The following is a 23662-nucleotide window of genomic DNA, read 5'->3' as shown; positions in this document are numbered from 1 at the left end:
ATAGTAAAATTAAAATTGTTATTTTACGGTGATAATCTTGTTTTCTTGTGCCCAATAATGCATAATTTTATTTGATAAACACGTTTAGATTGAATGGTAATTTATAATCAGTCACAAGAACGTCGAATCTGAATCACTTGAAAAAAACACGGGGGTGCTTAACTTTTTTCCAGGTGTATATCATTTGTGTAATCTGTTAAACCTCTGAAGTATATTTAAAAACATTTGTTTTCAGTAAAACTTTATATTTTATTCATTGTTTTCTCTACCCTAACTCTATATGGTTTCGGTCAATTTGACCAACCTCGTAATCACCAAATAAAAATTGAAATAAATCTAAATTACCATTTTTTCTTTCTAGAATGACTTCAAATTGTAACATGAAACTACCTTCATTTATCCTAACTAGCTTTAAACTTGTAACAGTATATATCTATTTAAACTTAAATTATATTATTTTATTGCTCTGTGATTGCCCTTTGAACAATTACTACTATTCATGCCATTATAAGTTGTAAATCACTTGGAGGACATGGAGCCCATGAGCTGCTTGTGTGCATGCCTTGTGAAACATTTTTATTATACTATTATTTATTTTACTTAATCTAACCTTAACTAACTTAAAGAGACCCTTAATTTTACATTTTAACTACTTTTATAATAATAAATAAATAAAAAACATGAAATAAAGAATTTACCTGCGTCTTCTTTTTTTTTGCTGTCAACTGTTGATGACACTTAACCCTACATTTTTTTTTATACTAATGGTAGTAATGCATTAAATAATTTTAATTAATTAAATAATGCAATAAAGAACATAGAATAATAACATGCAAAAAGCAGACAATTTTCCCTAACTATAACAATTTTTCTGGCTCTCTAACTGTGCAACAAGAGCCATTACAAATTCACCCAAGCTAGTCATTATCTTTCTAATGGGAATGAAGCTTGTACTAACTGAGAAATTGACAATTCTCTGTTCATAAAACAGCATAATATAATACATCATTTGATAGATGAAAACCTTAGCTTTCTAATCGTTAAAGGTAATATATAAGAAAACGTAAGAGAGAGAACTATCAACAAATTGTGAAAGAGAGGATGTGATAGGTGGGTGTGGCAAGAAGGTCTGATTTCCTATTTGATGGCTCTGTAACCAAACCAAATTGAAGGCTATAAAAATTATGATTTGTCTGAGCAATGACGATTTTATAGTGAGTAACTTACACTAAATTCTATACTTATTGGAGGAGAGGTGAAGAAAATAGAGAAGAGAGAATGCCTAGGGAAATATGTCTCATTTCTCACACTAAGGAAAATTAAGGATTTTCTTAAAACATACATACTATTAAGATATAGATTATTAGCTAAGATTTTATGCTATACTAATTGGTATAACATAAATAAAAAGTAGAGTAATAAAATTTTGAATGTAAGACACAAAAACCTTGTGTCATGCTCAGTAAAGGATACTCATGGTGACAGGGTTCAACAACTTTACTATCAATGTATTCAAAAGAAATTATTATTATCATGTACACTAATTATAATTCAAAGTTTTATATTATATCAGTTTGAATTCCTTTCTTTCAAAAGAAACCTTTGAATAAAAATATATAAATTTCAGTTTTTTGTCATGTGACACATGAGTGATCACAGATTGTAAAGTTTTGTTTCTATTACTTGAATAATAGCTCATGTATACTGTACATGTATGACTAGACTGAACCTACTGGTACATCGCTATTTATGTGTTCTTAGTTAAAATTGTAGCAGGTCAACTGGAGATATGAAAAAATAATGCTCACTACTTGACAGTAGCCACACCCACCCTTTTAATTGGACATGTTATTTCAAAATACATGTACTTATTTGATTGACATGTTTATAACCAACAGAAAGTGCTCCTTTTAAACTACAATCCCCCAACTGTTACATTAAAACTGGTGTGCAATATTCATTACCAAGTACATTAAACAGCCAAAACACTGTTTGCTGATTTTATCATTGCTAGCACTTAGTGTTATCTCTCACCTAGATACATATTAGTAAGATAAACAGTTAAATTGTATTTAGGTATATTTTAGTTAATTATACATCATTTATGCTTTAAAATTTGTGTTTTAAAGGTTTAATAATTTTTTAATATAATCCAAGCTTTACCTCAGTTTATAAAGGTTAACTTACTTGAATAGTGTAATATGCCATAAGGGCACCCATTGAGCAGGGTGGAGAAAAAGTAATAAACCATTAAGGACAGGAAAGGAAAATATAACATTAAAAATAAACTATAAGTGAAAGGGTAAAGATTTGAAATTACAAATATAACCAAAAGAAGATATATTAAAATTATTCAACAGCATTAAAAGATATGTACATATTTTTATTTCTTAATTTAAACATGTCATTGCACTGTACATTTATGATAATATCTACAGTTAGTGATAAGACAGAGAAAATTAAGAATGAAAATATATACATTTACCTTAAAAAAAACTTTTGATATTCATTTAGAAGGCTCTAGAAATTATGCAAATAAAATCTGAAAACTGTAAGATAAAAAAAAAGTTTTTATACTAAACAAGACAATCACCTTCCACTTGAACTACTCAGAATCTGAGTGCATTTAAATACAATAAATAATGAATTTTTAGTAGAAATAGAAGAAAAATTAAATATTTTACTATTCTGAAACTGCATTCCTCTCCAATTGTAAACAATTTATATTTTTGTTATATTTTTGGAACAAGTTTGAGAGAGTTACATAATCTAGTTAGAACGTAAGGTGGTTGATGTGAAAGGGTTAAGGGGGACATGTATGGGCACATCCAGGAGAAGAGAGAGCCCCTAAAAGAGATAAATCCTCTTGTGAAGGAAATCAAGGAAACAAGATTGCCCTGGAATAAGAAGTTACATGTCTCAAAGACATACAGGAATAAGCTGAACCTGCCCTGCATATGAATTGAGAAAGACACCAGTTGTACCAGTGAAAACCACATTGGATGGAGCAAGTAGAAGCCAAAGTCCATAAAATAGTGAAACAGTAGGCCTCTGAGTAAGAGCCCACTAGACCCAATGAGAAATATATGAAGTCATAGCCAGTGCCAAGAAAAGAAGACAAACTTAAGGAAATGAAAGGTGGGCTGACAAATTGGGATATGGAGAAAGCAACTGAAATCTCAACTTAGGTCACTCACATCCTGGGAGAGTACTCACTGCAAAGTGAGAAAACCATTTATCTTGAACCAAGGAAAAACCAAAGCTAGTTCAAGTGGGACAGATCTATGAAAGGATGCTAACTCTCATCTTTGTGGGAATGACATATGATTGAAGTAAAGCCTAAGAGTGGGTTTAGGAATTTTTCTATGAAATTCTAATATGATGAGGTGGAGAGTATAAGGACAGGGAAAAACCTGAGAAACTAGTAGTCTGTGGCAAAGGGAGTTGTACAAACTAGGAGAGCTCAGTCCTCACAAAACTAGAACTAAAGGGCTGTTGCAGAAACAAATTGTCTCTAAGAACTACATTGGCCAGTCCTCAATGAAGGAAACATTAGACAGTAACAAAAGGACTAGAAACAGAAGATGAGGCAAACTCATATGCTGTAGAGGATGAGAAACTTGGTGGAGCTTCCTGGTTCAAAAAAGGCAAAAAATCAAAGTGGACACAGATGGCTGACAGGATAATGATGACGTAAAGCCTCTAAAAGAAGGTGAAGTACATTGGTGGTAACATTACTAACTGTCAGAGTGCTTCCAGGCACCATTAGAGTATTGAATGATTCCTGTTGAGGATTGTGAGAATCTCCAGAAACCTCAAAAATGTGGAAACCTGAATTTATAATCCAGATTATCTACAAAAGTGATTTTTGTATAGGCCTAGGCTATTGGCCTAATGATGATATTGAAGAGTACTTAATGAAACTCATACATATTAAGACAAATAGAAATAGTACTATTAAAAACACCTTCCAACATAAAATGAGACATAGGTCCCAAAATAAAATTTATCAAAAGAAAAAAAAATCAAATTGAAAATCATTTGAAATAAATTTCTAATTAAATTGTTTAAAATTTCATATTTTGTTTTCTCACAATCAAGAAAAGTTAAGAAAGAAATATTACATTACAATTGGTAAAATTTAAAACAATGAACACAAAAATACCACTAATTCCTAAGAAAAAAACACACACTGAACAAAGCAGTGCCAAGAAAAGAATGAGCCTATGTTCTAATGCTAGTGCTCATGGAGATTATTGTACATGGAGGCCTCTTATTGGATGAGGTTGAAGTATAACGATGATTACATCATAGCCTGACATAGTGTACACTGATATGTGTAGGGCTGGGAGCTTCTTTCAAGGCTTGTGACATTTGCAAATTTCTTCACAGCAGTAGTGTGAGTTAATAGCTTTTCTATTGTACAGAGATGTGAATATAAGCTTCTGAATAAAACATTTTACAGTAAGAGGGTAATAATATCACATGGTACTACAATCATTACTCCACAAATGCAATTATTAACTAGTTAAGTTAGGAAGACATGGCAAATATGATTAAATTACTTACCAATTTGTTCATTTAATACTCCTCCATATATACCTGAGAGTTCCTGAAGATAAAAGAATGAATGTACTCATGTTTACAGACAAAATTTACAAAATAATGGGTAATAACATATATTATCTCAAACAAGGATCTTAAATCATGAGGCATAAAGAATGCAGAGAATAATCCTGAGTTAATTAATGTCAACTGAAATTAATAACAATATTTTAACCCAGTAAATGTGACGAAGCAGTTCAGTCATTAACGCTAATAATACCATTTTAGAAAAAGACAGTAATAAATTATGATGTTTCATTAAATTTTGTGCCTGAAAGTCTACATGAAAGTACTGCTCATGCATGTCTGTGCAATGAATAAGACTTCATTTATTCAAAGTATATAGTGACTTAAGAAAATTGGTTTAACTTTGCATTTAAAATAATATAAATCAACCCTAAATAATAATTTTGAAAATAAATACATTTAACTCCCAAACAATTAGCCTATATAAATTCTAATAGTTAAAAATAGTTGTTTTTTGTTTATATTTTAACTAATAACTTGGAATGTTCAACAGCCAAAAATGAACATTTACTAACACTGAAAATGTATTTCCGATAGGTACTTACCTCCTGTCACCCAGTTATCTCGACCTTGATTTGCCCTTTACACATTGCTAAAATTATTTCAACAGTAAACCAGTCATTTATACCCCTTAACTCTTGCACCATTGATGCAATATGTGCTGATCATGTGACTACCCTCCACCAATCATACTGTGCCACCTATACTAGCACAGGTAGCTCCCTCTACAACTTCAGCACAATCCTCACTTTCAAGAACTGGCAGATACAAGCCAGAAACACCAGCAAATCAGTGGGGAGGAAGAGCAGGAGGTGGGTGAGAAGAGGTACGTATCTATCAGAAATACATTTTCAGTGTTAGAAATTGTTAACTTTCAAAATGATACTACCTCTTCTCACCCAAAACTAGAATATCACATTGCAAAGGTGAAGGGGCCAGTGAAGGTGCAAAAGGAATCATACAAGCAGAGAACAACCACTGTGAAAGAACAGGTGTGCCACAATTATAAAAGGAGGCACATCTGTTGGGTATAGCACTACTTCTGCAACTGGTATGTTCTTCTCCCAGTAATGAACAAAGTAAGATACATAGGGTGGAACTTAATAGACAGGCACCATGTGATGTAAGACAGATTTTGTCCATGGACAACAGACAGTACATAAGATATATGAACTGAGCATAAGCACGTGACACAATTATAGTCAAATCTGAAGAAGCAGCCTGGAAGCAGATATAAGAATATGTGGCTAGGGCTAAATAACTATAAATATATATGAATAGGCCAAAAGTGGTTTGCCCAGGCAAAAACATCAAGGGAAAGTGCTTTGGATTTATATTAAAGTAGTCAAGTGTGGTCAGCCCGGGCAAAAACATCAAGGGAAAGTGCTTTGGATTTATATTAAAGTAGTCAAGTGTGGTCAGCCCGGGCAAAACATCCAGGGGAAGCACCTTAGTACACGTCAGAGTGTGTCAAGTGCAGTCCATCCAGGCAGAAAACGTTCAGTGGGAGCCCCTTGAATGGTATTTTTTGTTTAATATATATTATACGTAACAGATTGTGTGATCAACAAGTGTGGTCAGCCTAAGTAAAAACAACTGGCCTTGTGAAATTCTGAAGTACGTCAAGTGCAGTTCATCCAGGCAGGAAGCCCTTTGCATAAAACTAACCGATTTATATGCTGAATGTAATATTTTGAGAGATCAACAAGTACGGTCTACCCAGACAAGAAACATAAGGGGAAAGAACCTCGTGATAAGATGTACTATGACAAGTGAGGTCCATCCAGGCAGAAAACATCCAGTGGAAGTGCCTTGCATAAAATTGTTTGTGTCATATCTTGTATGTATGTCATTTAGAGATCAACAAGTGTGGTCTGCCCAGGCAAAAACATCCGAGGGAAGCACCTTATGTTTGATTATGTCAAGTGCAGTCCACCCAAGCAGAAAACATCCAGTGGAAGTGCTTTGCATAAATAAAATATTATTTTGTGAACAACAAGTGTGGTCAGCCCAGGCAAAAACATCCAGGAGAAGTGCCTTGTGTTTGATTGAGTAAAGCAAATGTAGTCCATCTGGGCAGAAAACATCCAGTGGTAGCGCCTTTCATAAAATTTATTTTCATGACCAACAAGTGTGGTCTACCCGGGAAAAAAACATCCAGGAGAAGTGCCTTGTGTTTGATTGAGTAAAGCAAATGTAGTCCATCTGGACAGACAACATCTGGGAGAAGCTCTTTGGATGCAGCATATTATGATATTGTATAATATGAAATATAATGACAATAGACCTCTTCTCATAGAATGGATACAAATGGCTATGAAGTTTGTTTTATCATACAAGTCCAACTCCAGAGGAAACCTCCATGGTCCACCATTCCAACAACTGGGAATCGGAAGTGGCAAGGACTCCCATGCTCCACTAGAAGAAAAGGTGTGGGATATATTCTGTATCAATATCTTACTTTGAATAAATATTTTCTCTCAGGATATTACTCTGAATAGATACTCTCATAAGAATAAGTTATCAATTGATCAGCTATTCATTTAAATAATAAAACACCTGTGGCCTAGTGCATCGAGTTTGTCTAGCCACATTGATCACAAATGTGTTCTAGTTAGAAACATCTTTATCATTTTAAACAATGTTGGTGACTTAAATTTAATTTAAATCAATTTTTGTATATAGTTTTACTAATAATGTAAGTATAAGTGGAACTTTATTCTGTATGATGTAAAGTTTGATGGCTCTATTACAAAAAAGTCCTTTCTTACCTCTTCCACTACAAAAATATGAATGTCATTATAAGAAGTACAAGTAAAACAGTAGTTTTTTCCAAACTATATGGATAGCTTGATAAATTAAGAAGATAAAGTAAGGAAAGTTTGTATTTTTGAATTATATAGTATGTAACGTATGAATATACATATATACACACATTTGTTTATTGTTAAGCACAAAGCTACACAATGGGTCATCTTTTCTGTACACATCAAAAGTATCAAAACCTAATTTTTATATTATAAGTCTTTAGACTTATTGCTGAGCCACTAAGGGCTATTTATATACAGTGCTATATTTACCTATAGGCTTGGCAGGCTGAAGTCTAGGGCCCCAAAATCTAGGGGGCTTCCGGCAAAAAGATGCATAATATTTTTGACGCTGTCATAGGCCTTTCTTACACATGCTGTCATAATGCACTGTAGTTTCTAAACTACCTTTCAGTAATTTTCCTTCCACACCATTTCAGAATAATACTGTCTTAAGCCAATAACTCGAAACTAGCATTGATTTCTGTATTGATTTTGCCCTTCCAGGAAAGGAGTGAGATAGATAAGTCGAAAACACAGCTGTGCAAGTATCTGCAGAGCCGCAGAGGACGTTGCTGTTTTCATCAGTAAGGGTAGTAATAAAACTACGCTGATTTGTTGTGTCATTGTTAACGATAGGAAAAAGCATACTCATTTTGTATATGGTTATCAAGTTCAGGAATCTCTTAGCTGCAATAGACTGGAACAATGAATTTATAAATAAAAGCTGTATTGAAATATGGGAAATATTTAAGTGTAAGTTAGATAAAATTCAGAGAGAGTGTATTCCGTACAAATCTATTCGTAAAAATAAAGAAAGTAAGCCCTTATGGTGGAATAGAAATATAAGCAGGTTAATTAATAGTAAAAAGAAAAAATATAATATATATAGACAGACTAAAAGGGAAGAGGATGGTATTGCTTATAAAATTGTAAGGAATGAGTTAAATAGGATGATACGGAAAAGTAAAAGGGAAAGATAAACTAGCGATGAACAAAAATAAAAATCCAAAAGAATTCTTTAAGTATTATAAAGCAAACAACAAAATGAAAGACAGGATAGGACCTTTAAAAATAAGCGACAGGATACTTGAAAATAATAGTGAGATAGTCGAAGCCTTAAATAATAATTTTAGTGCAGTCTTCACTTCCTAAAGAGCAAATTCTCCTAGTTTAGGAAATACAACTAAATAGTAAACATGACAGGCCTTTCTGGTCTTTAATTGTAGCATATTAACAACTGCTTTGTTATACAGTTGTTACATGTATATGTACGTATGTGCGTATATGTATATGTATGTGTGTATATGTAAAATATGTTTGTATATGTATAGATGTATATATGTATATGCATGCATGCATGCATGTATGTGTATATGCGTATATATTGGTTACATAGTTGAATAATATTAAGGTAGATGCGGCCACTTGGCCACAAACTGTAAATATTCTGCATGAAATGACTTAGCAGTTGCCTGGTGAAGGGATGGGAGTAGATAGATGGATGGCCTGTTCAGTGTGAATATATAATTGTATCCTTTTTTTCTCGCAATGCCAAATGGTGTATGCGTGTGGTTGTTCTCAAACTTGTTAATTTTTAAAGTTATAATTTTATTTTCTTTCCTCAATACTGTTCATTTTCTTGATTTTTTGTATTCTTTCATTTCAATTCATATGCATTCAGACAACCTAGATAGGGCCCGGTGGCTTTTTATTGTCGGTGGCTGTTTTTATGTCTCTTTTATAACTGTTAAAAATTACTTTTACTTTTTATTTTCAGATTCTAATCTGAGCATGAGTACAAAAGATTTGAAAGTGGTGCTAGCAAGCGCCAGAGAAAGAAACTTGAAAATGATATGGTAAAGAAGTTAAGACCAATCACTGCTTTCTTGCACCAGTGCCAGCGGTGAAGCAGAGACATTAATACTAACACAAGGAAATCAGTGTGGTGGAGCTATCCAGCCAACTACTAGCATTCAACCAGAAGAAAAACCTCCCTGAAACAGAAACATCGAAGCAGGACGCAGAACAGCAAGCTGATTATGAGGAAACAGACATGATGCCGGCTCAAAATGAAAATATAGAACTAATTCAAGAGTCACTTACTGGACAGGGAGAAGCTAAAAAGCCACAAGAAAATAATGTGGATAGTCAGAATGTTCAGCTCACACCTGGTAAGGTTGGCCAAGTCCAAGCTATTCCAGATGCAGATATAGATGATACCAAACATAGATCTACTGTAACAGACGTTGGTTTGTGGACAGAATTATCTCATGAGGAAATATCCTATTGTGTAGAGAGGGGCCCCTCTCAAGTTCAGCATTGTTGTGGACCATTTTCAAATTCCAAGCGAGTGTACAAAAAGCAGTCCAGGTTGTGCACAAAAGCTCTTTTTTATTCAACAAAAGTCAATGGGGAAACATATAGCCGAGAGTGGCTTGTGTATTCTCCCTCAAAAGGCCGGATTTATTGCTTTGTTTGTAAACTCTTTCCATACGTTGCATCTTCTGCTACAGCTTTAGCTTCTGAAGGGTTTGATGATTGGCATAACTTCTATCTTATCCAAACTCATGAAAACTCAAAGAAGCACAGGAATGCCATGTTGACCTACCTAATAAGAAAGCGAGGGCAAACATTAACTTCAAAGCTAGAGGAACAAATAAAAGCAGAACAACAGTACTGGCGGCATGTCATGGAGAGAATTATCACTGTAATATGCACTCTTGCAGAACGAGGCTTACCATTCAGAGGAAACAATGAACAATTTGGATCTCCAGATAACAGCAATTATATTGGTCTTTTAGAACTGATAGCAAAATTTGATCCATTTTTACTCGCTCATATCAATCGGTATAGAAATTCCGGATCAGGAAATACCTCTTATTTGTTGAAAATTGTATGTGAGGAAATGATTCAGCTCATGGCAAAAAAAAGTTAAGGACGCAATTCTGAGCGACGTGAAAAATGCTGGATATTTCAGCTTGTCAGTAGATTCCACCCCTGACATTTCACATACTGATCAATTGACTTTAATTATCAGATATGTATCTCCTGAAGACGGTTTACCAAGTGAGAGATTTTTAACTTTCCTTGAACTAAAAACCACTCAGGAGAAGGCATGGCTGATTTAATGCTTAACTATCTGACTAGTGAGCTTGAAATTGACTTTAGAAAATGCCGAGGGCAGTCTTACGACAATGCTGCCAACATGGCTGGTAGGTACAACAGTATGCAGCAAAAAATACTCGAAAAAACAAATTTGCAAGATTTATTCCATGCGCTGGTCACTCTTTAAATTTAGTGGGCCGTTCGGCTGTTGATTGCTACCTTGATGCAGTGAACTTGTATGGCTTTATCAATGAAATTTATACCTTCTTTTCATCCTCCACAAAGAGATGGGCAGTTCTAAAATCATTTTTGCAACTTCAGTACTCTGATGTTAATGAAAAGGGTGATACCAGGCTTCAAGCTAACAATCTTTCACAGAAAATGGAAGAACTGGAATTTGTGTTTTGCTGCATTTTTGGACCCGTGTGCTACATCATTTTCACAAGGTCAGCAAAGCCATTCAGAAATCAGAACTGTTATTGAGTACTTGTGCATGTTTGTACAGTTCATTTCAGGATTTTTAAGCAAAGTTATAAAAGATTTTGATGAGCTTGAGCAACAAGCAAAAGCCACCTTGCCAAATGTTAACTACAGAACTGTCACAAGGAGACAAAGAGTAAGGAAACGGCAAGGAAATGACGGAAATGCACCTGGTCCTGATGCCTTAGATGAACTCTCTTCAAGAGATAAGTTTAGGATAAAATCCTTTATACCTTTGCTAGATGCACTTGATGCCAATTTAAGAAGAAGAGCTACTGTGTACAGTGATGTTACACAAATATTTTCCTTTATTGCTAATTTGATGGCATCTAAGCAAGAAATTCAGCAAGGTGTTGAACTGTAGATGGAAGCATACCCAGATGTTGACCTGAAACTTACTGATGAATATTTGCACTTTCACTTGTACGTGAGACAGAGCCATAGGCCTACAGAAGAGCACTCTCTGTCTCATATAGACTTTTATCAACTTACGTACAAGGAAAAAATTCAGATGGCCTTCCCTAAAGTGGGAGCAATCATGCGGCTATTTCTTAGCTTAATGGTCACTAACTGCTCAGGAGAGAGAGGTCTTTTTCAAGACTCAAGAGAATTAAAAATGAATTAAGGGCCACAATGTCTCAAGAGAGGTTGTCCACACTGAGCATTCTATGCATTGAAAGTGACAAGCTTAGACAAACAAATTTTGATAAACTTTTGAATGATTTTGCTATGAGGAAGGCTAAAAAAAACTTTTTAAGTCTTAGTGTGTTTGATGATTGTAGTTTCTTTGTTTCTTAATATGTATTTTAAAACTAACTGTTTAATGACAACATATAGTAGGATCTAAAAGTGCCACACTCACTGTCAGGTAGTCAAGATCATCTTATTAACACTTCCCAGCCAATTAAATTTGTAAGCTCAAGGTTTTTTTAAAGAATATAACAGTAAACTTACAATTTCATTTTCCTAAAAATTCCTGCTTATTCCACAAAATCTTTACAAAGTTTGGTTATTGCAAAAGTTTTTCACAATGTTAATTTTAACATTTATGTATTTTTTTTCAGTCACTACGGTATTTAACAATAACATCTTATGTCCTTTAGAGGAGGAATTGTGAATTGCGGAATTTTAAACACCCGTCATCATCCTCGGCTTCACTGAATTTTGTTTAAAGCACTTTTCTATCTTCCTCTAGTCGTGAGGGTGGGGGATTGAAAGGGGCCTCACAAGTGGGATAGCCTAGGGCCTCTCTTCATCCAAATCCGGCCCTGTTATATATATATATATATATATAGTGCAAGTAAAAAAAATAATAATCACTATAATTAAAATATAGTAACCTATTACTTGTACAAAATATCAATACCTCATTCAAATCTACACTGAACATGTTGAAATGAAACGGTGACCTCAAAGACTCAGCCATTCGTAGAGCAACAGACCCTAATGATCGAACTTGACGGTGGCTCCCAGCATTGCCTGGTATAAACAATACTGGCAATCCTTCCAGTTGACCATTTCTGTTAACAAAATTAAGTTGCACTTGGAATATAATATGCTCATAAAGTACATTATGCATAATATACTATAGTTCTCAGATCAGTTAAATCAGAAGTAATTTCACTGAATAAATAGTATATAAGCATCAAATTAGCTTATGTTTAAGAATAAAATAGTGACAACATAAAAGGAAAGCCTTTCTTTTATTTTAAACATACCTCAATTAGATAAAAACAATTAAGCAGACTAATAATTTTCAATCTACTTTAAATGTAAGTGTAAATTCACAAATAATTAAAATTGACAATTTTATCAAAATAACTAAACCATTCCTTGAAAGATTATTTAGGCAGAGTATTCATGATGAAAATAAGTTGAATGGATGGCAAATGCTTGTTGTAGAAACATAAGTGTAGAGGACAATGTTTTGAAAGTCTTCCGACTTTCCTGAAGACAAAAGGCAGAAGACTTTTGAAACGTCATCCTCTACACTTGCGTTTCTACAACAGGCAGTTGCCATCCATTCAACTTAGCTGTATTCATTATAATTAAACCATCTAAAGAAATTAATTAAAATCCTGAAAACATTTAATTCATAATAAAAAAGTCTAATTACCTCAAGATTTCTGCATATCTCCTGTGAAATAGAGAAAGAAAATAAACACACACAATATATAATCATGTCAACTGAAGACTATCTACACATGCATCCTTATTATTACCACACAAACTGGTTACAATCAGTGGTATAGAAACTTATTTTTGACAGATGGAATGACTTTCAGCAAATGTGAAATTGTCAGATATCATTTACACATGAAGGGTATTATGATTATTATTGAGTAACTAGTGACACTATAAAATATACACATTTTCTTTTTAATTTTGGTCCTCACTGGAATTATAAACTTGAGGGTGACCACTGCTGCTCCCTATTACATCCTCTACAAAATCTAGGGCATTGATCATTCCCTTCCCCTTACTAACCTGGTGGCAACTCAAGATTTACAAAATAAATATATTTTAATTTCCAACATTAGTTCAAATCATAGTAGGTGTACTATCAAGAACATTTCTGGATATTGTTATCTGAAAGACATTGTGTGGTATAAAGTTAGGTATTTTATATAAAGTACAATCTTCTTACTCCACAAATAGATTAAGAAAATGAACAGAAATGCTTATTCAATATTATAATAGGGTTCAAAAAAGTCTTACCATAATCAAAACCATGTAAACCTTACAAGCGTTATGTTTATTTCTTTGAATTTATTTATAATTCTTGCTTTTCAAATTTCCATAACAAATTACACAAAACTATCAAATTTGTCATAAAATTACTCATATAAGCTTCAATTTTTTTTAAAACAAAATCATTCTTTTAGTTTTCCTTGCAAAATGTAATACAAGATTTGTTTTGATTTACTAACACCATTTTTTTAAACAATTTTAACCCCACCTTTCTTTAAAAACTTGAGCTAATGATTAATGAAGTGACTCTTATATACATTTAAATATAACCAAAATATGTAATGACCTCTTCATCATTAAAATTTTCATTAATACAATATTACACATTCAGTAGTACATGTTTAAACTCATCCATCAGTACATATAATGAATAGCTCTACTAGGCACAATTAATCATAATCAAAACTAAAAAAAGATACTATACATCAACACTGAAACCTACCTAAAGTCCAAAGGTAGAAAAAAACACTTATTCAAACAGGAATACTGATTGATCTACTTTATTTATTGGTCTTCCACATTATACATTTTTTGGTATCAGGTTGAAATAAAATGCATGTATTGTGTTAAGACTCAAAATTTGGTTTTCAGTGTAACTTGATTTAAAGTTGCTTTTGCAATCAAAGAAAGAAATACTTAAAGGATCTTCTCCACTTTATTAAAATGAAAGTAGATTGATTAAATTTTAGTACTAGCAAAATTAATTTGTGTTCAGTGTATACATAATTTAGATTTTATGGAAGGCACTGGAGCCTGATTAGTATAAATAAAAATAAATTTTGAAATTATTTTTCTAAGATTAAGTATCACATACATGTATTCATGATACTAGGAAAGGACGCAGAACTACCCATGGGCTGAACATGTGTTATCTCCAGAGAATCACAAAGGAACAAATTAGCTAGAATGAAATAAAGTTAACAACTTTCTTGAACATGTGTTATATGAAATGTGCACATACTATGAAGTAACATATAAATTTAGAATAATGCTACATTTGTATAAGATGATAAAAACTCAAACTATAAGGTGTTTATATATACCACAATATCTGGGATTCATAACCTTTGAGACTGATGTAAAATTTGTTACACTTGAAAACTTGGCACGAGTAAAGCTCATATGCTTAAGAAATATAATTTTCCTGATATAATTCCAAACAAAATCACTGTAAAACTTAACTATATGTACAAGGTACATGTATAAAGCTTTAAATGTATGAGTTATGTATAAGTATGCTAAGTTACACGTATAACATTTTATAATGAAAATAAAGCAGTTGTGCTGCATAATGGCTCCATGCAACAACTATTTCAACTGTATAACTTTGATGAAATTTCAATTTTTGATAACTTGTCATGATGATTACAAAGTAATAGAAACTATAAATGAAACAAGACTATTTAGTCTGACAGAATCTAGCAAATTTGAAAATATAACTTGTCTAGATCAAATAAATTCAATACAGTATACTTACCCTTCACCATATATGAACAATTTGTATCTTGGAAACTTGTGCATTACAGGAGAAGGCATAGTAATTCTCTAAGGAAACAAACATCTTTGTAAATTCTAAAATATTACTACACATATTATACACATTTTATCAAATAATATTTATAATATTTTTATATATATTTATTCATAACATTCCAAAAAACCTTTAGCTCAAATACTGTTAAAAGGTGGACCTTATTTTCTGCAGAGCAAGCAATAAAGCTCTTCCCAGGCTCACTTTTAAAGTTGAACAGTCCACTTAACAAAACGTTCTGTTGTTTTCTTGTATTGTGTTTATTAACATTCAGTTTTGGCTTCACAAGAGGTATGTTAGAAAGTAACAAAGATTGGGCTACAAAACTAATATCTAGTTTAAGCAACTTAAGCTACAAAAAGGGGCTTTATGCTATCAGAATTGTTTCCTGGAATTAGGATCAACTTTATGTTAATGTTTTCTTACACTCAAAATGTATTTCCAATAGGTACTTACTTCCCCTCACACAAAGCTATCTTGATCTTATTTCTGCCCTCTAAGAATTGCTGAAAAAAATGTAATGCTCAGTGCACCAGTCTATATACTGCACCAATTTCATGCCACTATTGAACAGGTACATAGCATGTGACTACCCTCAACCAATAATATTGCACTACCCATACTAATGCAGCTAGCTCTATCTGATATTCTTGTTCAATTCTCACTTTTGAGAATTGGCAGGCTCTAAAGGAAGAACACCGACAGTGGGGAGGAAAGGTGGGAAGCGTGTAATAAGAGGTAAGTACCTATCGGAAATATATTTTCAGTGTAGGAAAATGTTAACTTCCAATACATTCTTACTTCCACCCACATAAAGCTAGAATCCCACACTGCAAAGGTGGAGAAGTCAGTGTAGGCGGTCAACACTGAAACCAAGTGGAAAGCGACCACCCAGAATGAATGGTTGTGCTCTGAGATTAAACCGAAGCACACATGTAGGGTACCGTACTACTTCTGGAATGTGTATGCTTTTCACCCTAAAAGCAGGAAATAGATCTTATACATGAGGAAAAAAAATGGATGTGCATTAGTGCAGTTTGTTCCGAGAGGAGCAACACATAGTGAAATATAAACAGAATGAACTATGTAGATACTCAACAGGAAAGACAAGGTTCCATAACTCGTCCTCGGCATTACGAGGTTGAGGTCAAAACAAACAAAAAGAAATATTGTTTAACATAAACATAGTGGCTAGGTCAGGTGGACTGTGTTACATATACTCATCAACCTCAAACATAAATAAGCAGAGTGTCATATGTCAATCAACCAGAATTACAAAGAAAAAGTTAGCAATCAGATAAAACAGGACAAACTCCCAAAACCACAATAAGAGCAAGAAGTACAACAAACCAAACCCAGCATTATGGGTCGTGGGTTTGCCTCAACTCCACCGTATGAAGAGGGCAATATCTGTAACCAGTATTATGAGCTAAAATCATAACTCACCCAACAATAAATGCAGGGAAGAGACATCTTGCATCCAGAATTATGAGTTGGAGATAAAATGTATGCTCAACTGTAAGAACAGTATACACATGCCCCGCTGCCAGTATTATGAAGCAAATGAAGCCCCCCCCCAAAAAAAACCTCAATGGCAGGTGCAGAGAAAGAACCTCCTGCAATCAGAATTAATGAGAAGAGGGGCCTTTACTGCACACAACCATAGGAGCAGGGTGGTGTCATCGTGAACCTGGTATTATGAGGAGGATCTAGTGTAGGCTGGTCCTGCTCCAACCAACAGTGGTCCACCTGGGAAAAATCATTCAGGGAAAATGGAAAGAAGGAAACCAGTTTTGTCCTCTTCTCACTGAGTGGAAAATCATGTGTATGTAGAGCAAATTAAAATTCAACAATGCACTTAGGAGGAAGCCTCTATGGTTCACCACTCCAGTGACTGGGAACAGGTAAGGACTCCCTTGCTCCACTGGAAGAAAAAGGGGAGGATGAGGTGGGAAGTCCAGAGGAACATCACACAAGAGAAAGTTAATGATGTCAAAAAACATGTAGGTTCAAGAAGTCTTGATACAAAATAATAAAAACCCTATAACCCAAGTATTTTTGAAAGGTGGACAAAGGGAATGATGTGCCAGTATGGCAACTGCAGCAGGAAAAAGAAAACTAGCAAAACACATCTCAAACATACAGCAAAACCAGAAAATGCATCAACTGAAGACCTGATTAGCTAGCTGTAAAAAAATGGAAGGGGAAAACATCTGAAGAGGTGTAGAATGTGACAGTCCAAGATAAGAAGTTGCTGGAAAAAGAAAGTCCAAATAGTCTTCTCCTTCATTGTATTCTTCCTCAGAAATATTGTCAAGATAAAAAGAAGAAATTGCCAACTGAACATATGAATCTAGCTCCCTGCGATTTAAGGACTGTATCTCCTCTTCAGGTAAAGTTTAACCCAATTCCTTGGAAATCGTCCCTGTAGCATTTTTAACTGTAACTGGAATTTCCATAGTTGATACATTGAATTGTAAATTCATACTAAGAACTCTTATAATTTGGTAACAAGAAACAAATGCCAAAAAAATTGTTGAAACAACTGAATGTTAACACAGTAAAACTGTTGAAAAAAAAAAAGATTTGAAATGGCAAAGAAGCACAATCGTACACAGAAGCCACATGCAAAAAACACGTCTAAACAATGCTTTGCCAACTAAGAAACTAAGGGTTGAGCACAAATAGCAGAGAGAGAGCTAGCTGCATCAATATAGGTGGTGCAATACTATTGGTGGAGAGTAGTCACATGCTATGTACATGTTCAATAGTGACACAGAATTAGTGGGGTATATAGACTGATGCTTAAAGGGAAGAAAGAAGATTGAGATAGTTTTGTGTGATAGGAGGTAAGTTCATATTGGAGTTCAGGTGTTCTCTCATTGTTAAATGCAACCTGTCTGAATTGAGGAATAAATAGGTTGGAAATAAGAACTTGAAAAGTAGCGATAATAGTTTAAGCTTCACAAACCAAAGCTTAGTATAGAGTTGTTCTTAAAGGAGGCAATTTGGCCAACTGAGATCGTTAAATAACAATGTAGAGTTCAAACCTTTCATGTTTAGTAAAACAATTAAACAGTTCTCATGAGCCATAAACTTGTAAAAATGCCAACATGAACTGCATATACTACAGTAATATGCCAGCTAACCATATCAGGACAAACTGCATAAGGTTTTAGTTTTCCATAATAAATTCTATAGTACAGAGATAGGTCTGAAAAACAAACATGTACCAAGATTTGTAAAAGTTATATCTTCTAAGCTTTGAGTCTTTATTACTAGCACTATCTTTCAGAACTCAGAATCTATCCTTAAAGAAAATTTCTCTAGCTTACTTTTTAATTTTTTCCAAAGCTTTATTGTAAAAGCTTTTTCTGTAATATCAGAGCTCATCAAGATGGCTATGATACAGCAGACAAAGTAGTGGTTGAGACACTATTTATATTAGCAGATTGCTTGACAATAAATGTTACAGTGTGAACTGGATTACATCAGTGAAACACAATTTTTCATCAATTCTACATCAGTGTTAATAAATTTAATACAAGCTTTGACAAAAAAATACAACCTAACCTAAAATATTCAAAAACATTATGGTTCAAAACTAATTTGGGCAATGTCCTAAACTTAAGAAGTTTGAATTTTCTTTTTTAAGCTTGGTTCCAGTCCTATCACTACCAACAGAATAAAATCTTGTGATATGTAGTTCAGAGACTGCACACTGGTAGAACCCTAAAATACAACTATATTTGAATGTGAAGGGATTTTATTATTATGGTTGATAATACTCCCAATAATTTGTGGCATATCCTATCAAGAAACATTAGAAATTACTTATATCAGTAGTTTTTTAATCTGATATATTTCAATTCTCAGAAAACTACAAAACTCTCATTTATATGTATATTGAGGTTATCATTTGCTGGCTATTTCTTAAAAACATAGTCCCCTTCAAACTTTTCAGCACTTTACCCATATTCCACATAAATGAATTCAAATACATGATTCATACATTGTATAAAGAAATTATAACTTCTACCAGAAGGGTTTTTTAAAATATTTAATAAAAAATTGAATTAACAATAATTAGTCGTAATTATGAGTAACAGGCAAACCACAGAAACTTCTATGATCACTTTGCTTTCAGTCATCAGTTAGATATACTTACTATTAGTGGTTTCTTTGCCCCTTAACCCAAGAACACCTAAGTGTGGGCCTGTAACTTGCCAAGTAGGCAAATTACTAAATGCCAAAACAGAGCTTTCACAAGTAAAGCTTCATATATTTTGTCTTACACATTGGGTCAATGTATTTATTGCTATTTAATGATTTAAATGTTAATGTGTTTAATCTATCTAATCTGATAACCAGCTAAAGTATATACTGAATTAATTCATTTTAATATATCAAATTACAAGAACAAATATAAACCTGTGTCTCATTTCATATGTGGCAAAATAGCAGTTAGATGTCCACTGAATAATAGCACAGCCTGTGTGTGTGTACAAGCTCTTATGCTACTGGACAAGTTCTACTTATTTTTAATCCACTAGCATATTTAAGGTGACCTTGCTAAAATGCATCTCTCCAACAGGGCTACGAAGACAACAAACCAAATGTCACTAAAGTGGAAAAATGGTTTAAGGAAAGTTAAAATTTGAATAGGTTTAGAGATAACAAATATAGTTTTAAATCTATATGGTGTAACAAATATTGAAACGAGTATTTAAGATTAGAATAAAGAAGTTTATTTATATCCTATAGTGATTATGTTAATTATGCAATTTATACTGAGCCAATGACAACATTGTGGTAAATAATTGGCCCAGCATATCTTTGGGTGCATTTTAATAAGCATTAGTTTCTGGTATTTTCAACCTGAGCAACATCTAATACAAATGGGCTATATGACCAGGTCATAGACAGGTTCAGGTACAGTCATCCCATATTTAAAACAACTGAGCAGAAGGAGAGCATCCAGTCAGAAACAACCGTCAACTACAGATCACCGTATAGCATAATTCCACAGCTAAAGGTACAGAGTGTGTTCATAGGCATAAAGCAAACTTGATTCTTGTAATTTCTAATACACAACCAAATGAGCTAACCATTAGGCCAACCTAGTCCAAGAATTAATTAGCTTAAAAAAATATCAATGTATATATAATCCAATAAAAATATATATATATATACACACACAAATACATGAACCATAAAATATAAGTCTAAAGTAACATTTGACATATATGAAACTGAGAATTTATACATGATTTAAATTTTGTCATTACCATACACAGATCTATAGGAACGATATCTATGTATATATTTATTAATATTTTAACAAACCCTATTATAGAATGTTATTTATAATTTATAACATAATGAGAATTGAAATATTCTTTCAATTGTTAACTAATATTAGTAATAAGATATTATGTAATAGCTTAAAATTAATAAAAAAATATTAATAATTGTATTGTTATACTATGGAATATCAAGCAATATGGCAGTTGTGACCACACCTGTTTTTGAGTTAAGCAACAGCATGCTTCTTTTGAAAAAACAATTTATTCCACCAGTTGACCAAATGACAATTATATTTAAATTGTAAAAGATTTTTTAAATTTAAACAACCTCACTTCCAGACAGTTTATCTTAACTTCCAGGAGCAGTAATGAGTTCTCATCTTATAAGAACCTAAATACCAAACTGAGACAACCACTTCATGCAGTTAGCAGCTCAGATTTCACTGGCAACATGTTAATTGTATGTTTATTGCACCATGTATTGTAGTCAAAATGGAATACTTGGTAAATTTTATACGAAGTTCACAAATATAAAATATTTACAATTATATCTTTAAACATGAGTTTGCAACATAATATTCATCAAGATATTGACAACATTTCATAAACAGTGACTCCAAATGACTTACAAGTAAAACTTAATTGGTACTTTGTGCAGAAGTTGACCAGTGATGTAAAATATCTATACTACAACTTGTCTCTTTGCTTCAAAGGTAAGTACTATGGTTATTTTTTTTCCCTCAAAATTCCCAATAAATATGATACAACAAAATAGAGCCCTATAATACGAAAAAACTGATTATTGAATAATACAGTAGTAATTTTCATATAACATTTCAAAAATAAATAATATGGTGTTAAAACATTGAAAAGCATTTAATAAGATCTTGTTAAACCTTTAAATTAGTAAGCTCTTGTCTCATTGTTATAATGTTATTGTTAAACTTAACAAAACGCCGACCTGTAATTCTCAAAAAGATAAATCAATAAGTCTAACGTAGTAACACTGAAACGTTACTAGGTAACGATAACACATTTTCGACATTACTTCATTAACTGTTAAAGATAAGTGAATAACATTAATTTAAAACTTAAACCTATCTGTAGTATCCTTATTTAGTTCTGATTTTACACCACCAAAGAAAACTTACAATATACTGCGGTTTTTCAAACATGTATGTCATTTCACATCTGTTTGCTTCAAAATGTGTCAGATATTCAAAGAGGCCAGTGAGACAGAATATGAAAGATATAAGCGAAATTGCCCACTTCCATTTCTCCATTGCTGGGCTGCTTTAGTACGACGCCGTAAGTGTAACTAAGTACAATCCGTAGCAACACCAAAGCTTTTCTCACATGTTTCTCTTGGCCCTCTATCGTTTACGAGTTAACACTAGTGATTGAAAAGTTTAGAGGTGTTATCTTCTCTTTCGCCCAGTATTAAATATTATAATAATTCCATTGCACATTTTTGATAAATTCGGACAGTTAAAAAAAAATTCCACAGATGCCTAAAATCTCATCATATAGAAAGATTACGTAATAATAACAGAAAAGTTTCATCATAATATTATGAATTTTCTCTGAAGGAGGAAAATCGATTTTAACATTATATTTGTTTGACAAGTATTGGGTGAAAAAAATATCGCTAAATAAAAAAAAGCTATGTAGAGCTGGCTGCTGAACTTGAAAAATAGAACCAAACAAGAAAGGAATGGAAGTGAAAATATCACTTGATCCATCTAATGATCACATAGCAGACTAAGTTGTTTCGACTGAACATGGAGAATAAAATCCATACATTACTGGCTTTCCTACTTTGTCTATCGAAAGTTCGATGTTTGAATAGAATCTCAGCTTTCATCATTTTACCTTTCCTTTAGTTAACTTTAGAATATTACATTTGGGACTATTTTATAACAGAGTAACATTTTACGATTCGAAGTTCTGATTCTATTTGTTTTGCCTGTGAGGAAGTCAACAATGCAGGAATTATATTCTCCATGTAAAGTCGAGACGGCTTAGTTTGCTATGTAGTCATACGCCGGAATAAGTGATATATCCACTTTCATCCCTATCTTGTTTTGTTCCTTTTTGCAAGTTCAGTAACCAGCCCAACATATTTTTTTATTTACCGATAAATTAGTTTCCTAACAACTGTTTGTTTACTTTTTTTATAAGATGACGTACGGGAGGTACCAGGTTATCAAGCTTTATAAATTTTGCGTAGAGTAATAATATTTAAAATAAGTAATCAAAGATCGTGAATACTATTTTGTTCTATCAAATGATGATAAAATTATAGTTACTGCTAGGATTAGTTAGGCGGTAGGCTTGTTGAAGAAAGATGATAATGAACGAAATAAGAAACCCTGGTTTTGAATATTCGCCTGTTTTCGATTATGGGACACCCTGGATAGCTGAAAAGTGGCATATACACCGGAGATAATACGACTATGCCAAGTAGCTCTTCATATCTAGTTTTTGATGACCTAAATGTGTATTGGTTTTTTTACTCCACTTCATAAGTAATATAGTGGTTGGCTCCCTAAAGACACCGATTGTATAGTGTACAAAACATTGATTATTCTACATGTTACAGTCATCTGATGTTCATCTATTATTGTGTGGTAATTCCTGTTTCACCCAGTACTTAAGATTTTAAAAAGGAACACTATATTTCTGTAAAAAAAAAAAAAAAACTAACTTCGAGTGGTAATAACATCGTTTACACCAGAATTATGATTTTTTTAAATTTTACATATAATAACAATAAAATAAGTAGTCAAAGATCTTGAAGACTGGTTTGCTCTATCAAATGATGGTAGAGTTATAGTTACTACTAAAACTAGGTAAGCGCTAGGCCTGTTTAAGAAAGACGATAATGAACGAAAAATAAGAAATATCGGTTTTGTCTATTCGCCGGTTTTCGACTTTGGGTCGCTCTGGGTAGCTAAAAAAGCGGCATATACACCTGAGACTATCCAGGTCGTTATTCATATTGTTACGTCTCCGTTTGTTAATTAACTTTCCGTAACTTCGTTCCG

The 23662-nt window shown here is 33.0% G+C and overlaps 1 protein-coding gene across 4 annotated transcripts in view; it reads right to left on the bottom strand.

The window, feature by feature from the left end:
* The window catches only part of LOC106464344 (GPI inositol-deacylase-like), a 151206-nt gene extending 129293 nt beyond the window's left edge, over positions 1-21913 (bottom strand). For all 4 annotated transcript variants that reach the window (XM_022392034.1, XM_022392032.1, XM_022392033.1 and 1 more), the window contains exons 1-5: positions 21767-21913; positions 15256-15323; positions 13144-13164; positions 12394-12547; positions 4570-4612 (exon numbers count right to left, since the gene is read on the bottom strand). In XM_022392034.1, the coding sequence (XP_022247742.1) occupies positions 4570-4612; positions 12394-12547; positions 13144-13164; positions 15256-15323; positions 21767-21898 (418 nt within the window). In that variant the 5' untranslated portion in view covers positions 21899-21913. The remainder of the gene's footprint in view (positions 1-4569; positions 4613-12393; positions 12548-13143; positions 13165-15255; positions 15324-21766) is intronic.
* Between the last annotated feature and the right edge of the window lie 1749 nt (positions 21914-23662).

Source organism: Limulus polyphemus, unplaced genomic scaffold (genome assembly GCF_000517525.1).
Source record: "Limulus polyphemus unplaced genomic scaffold, Limulus_polyphemus-2.1.2 Scaffold1623, whole genome shotgun sequence".
NCBI lineage: Eukaryota > Metazoa > Arthropoda > Merostomata > Xiphosura > Limulidae > Limulus > Limulus polyphemus.
This window is presented reverse-complemented; position numbering and strand designations above follow the sequence as displayed.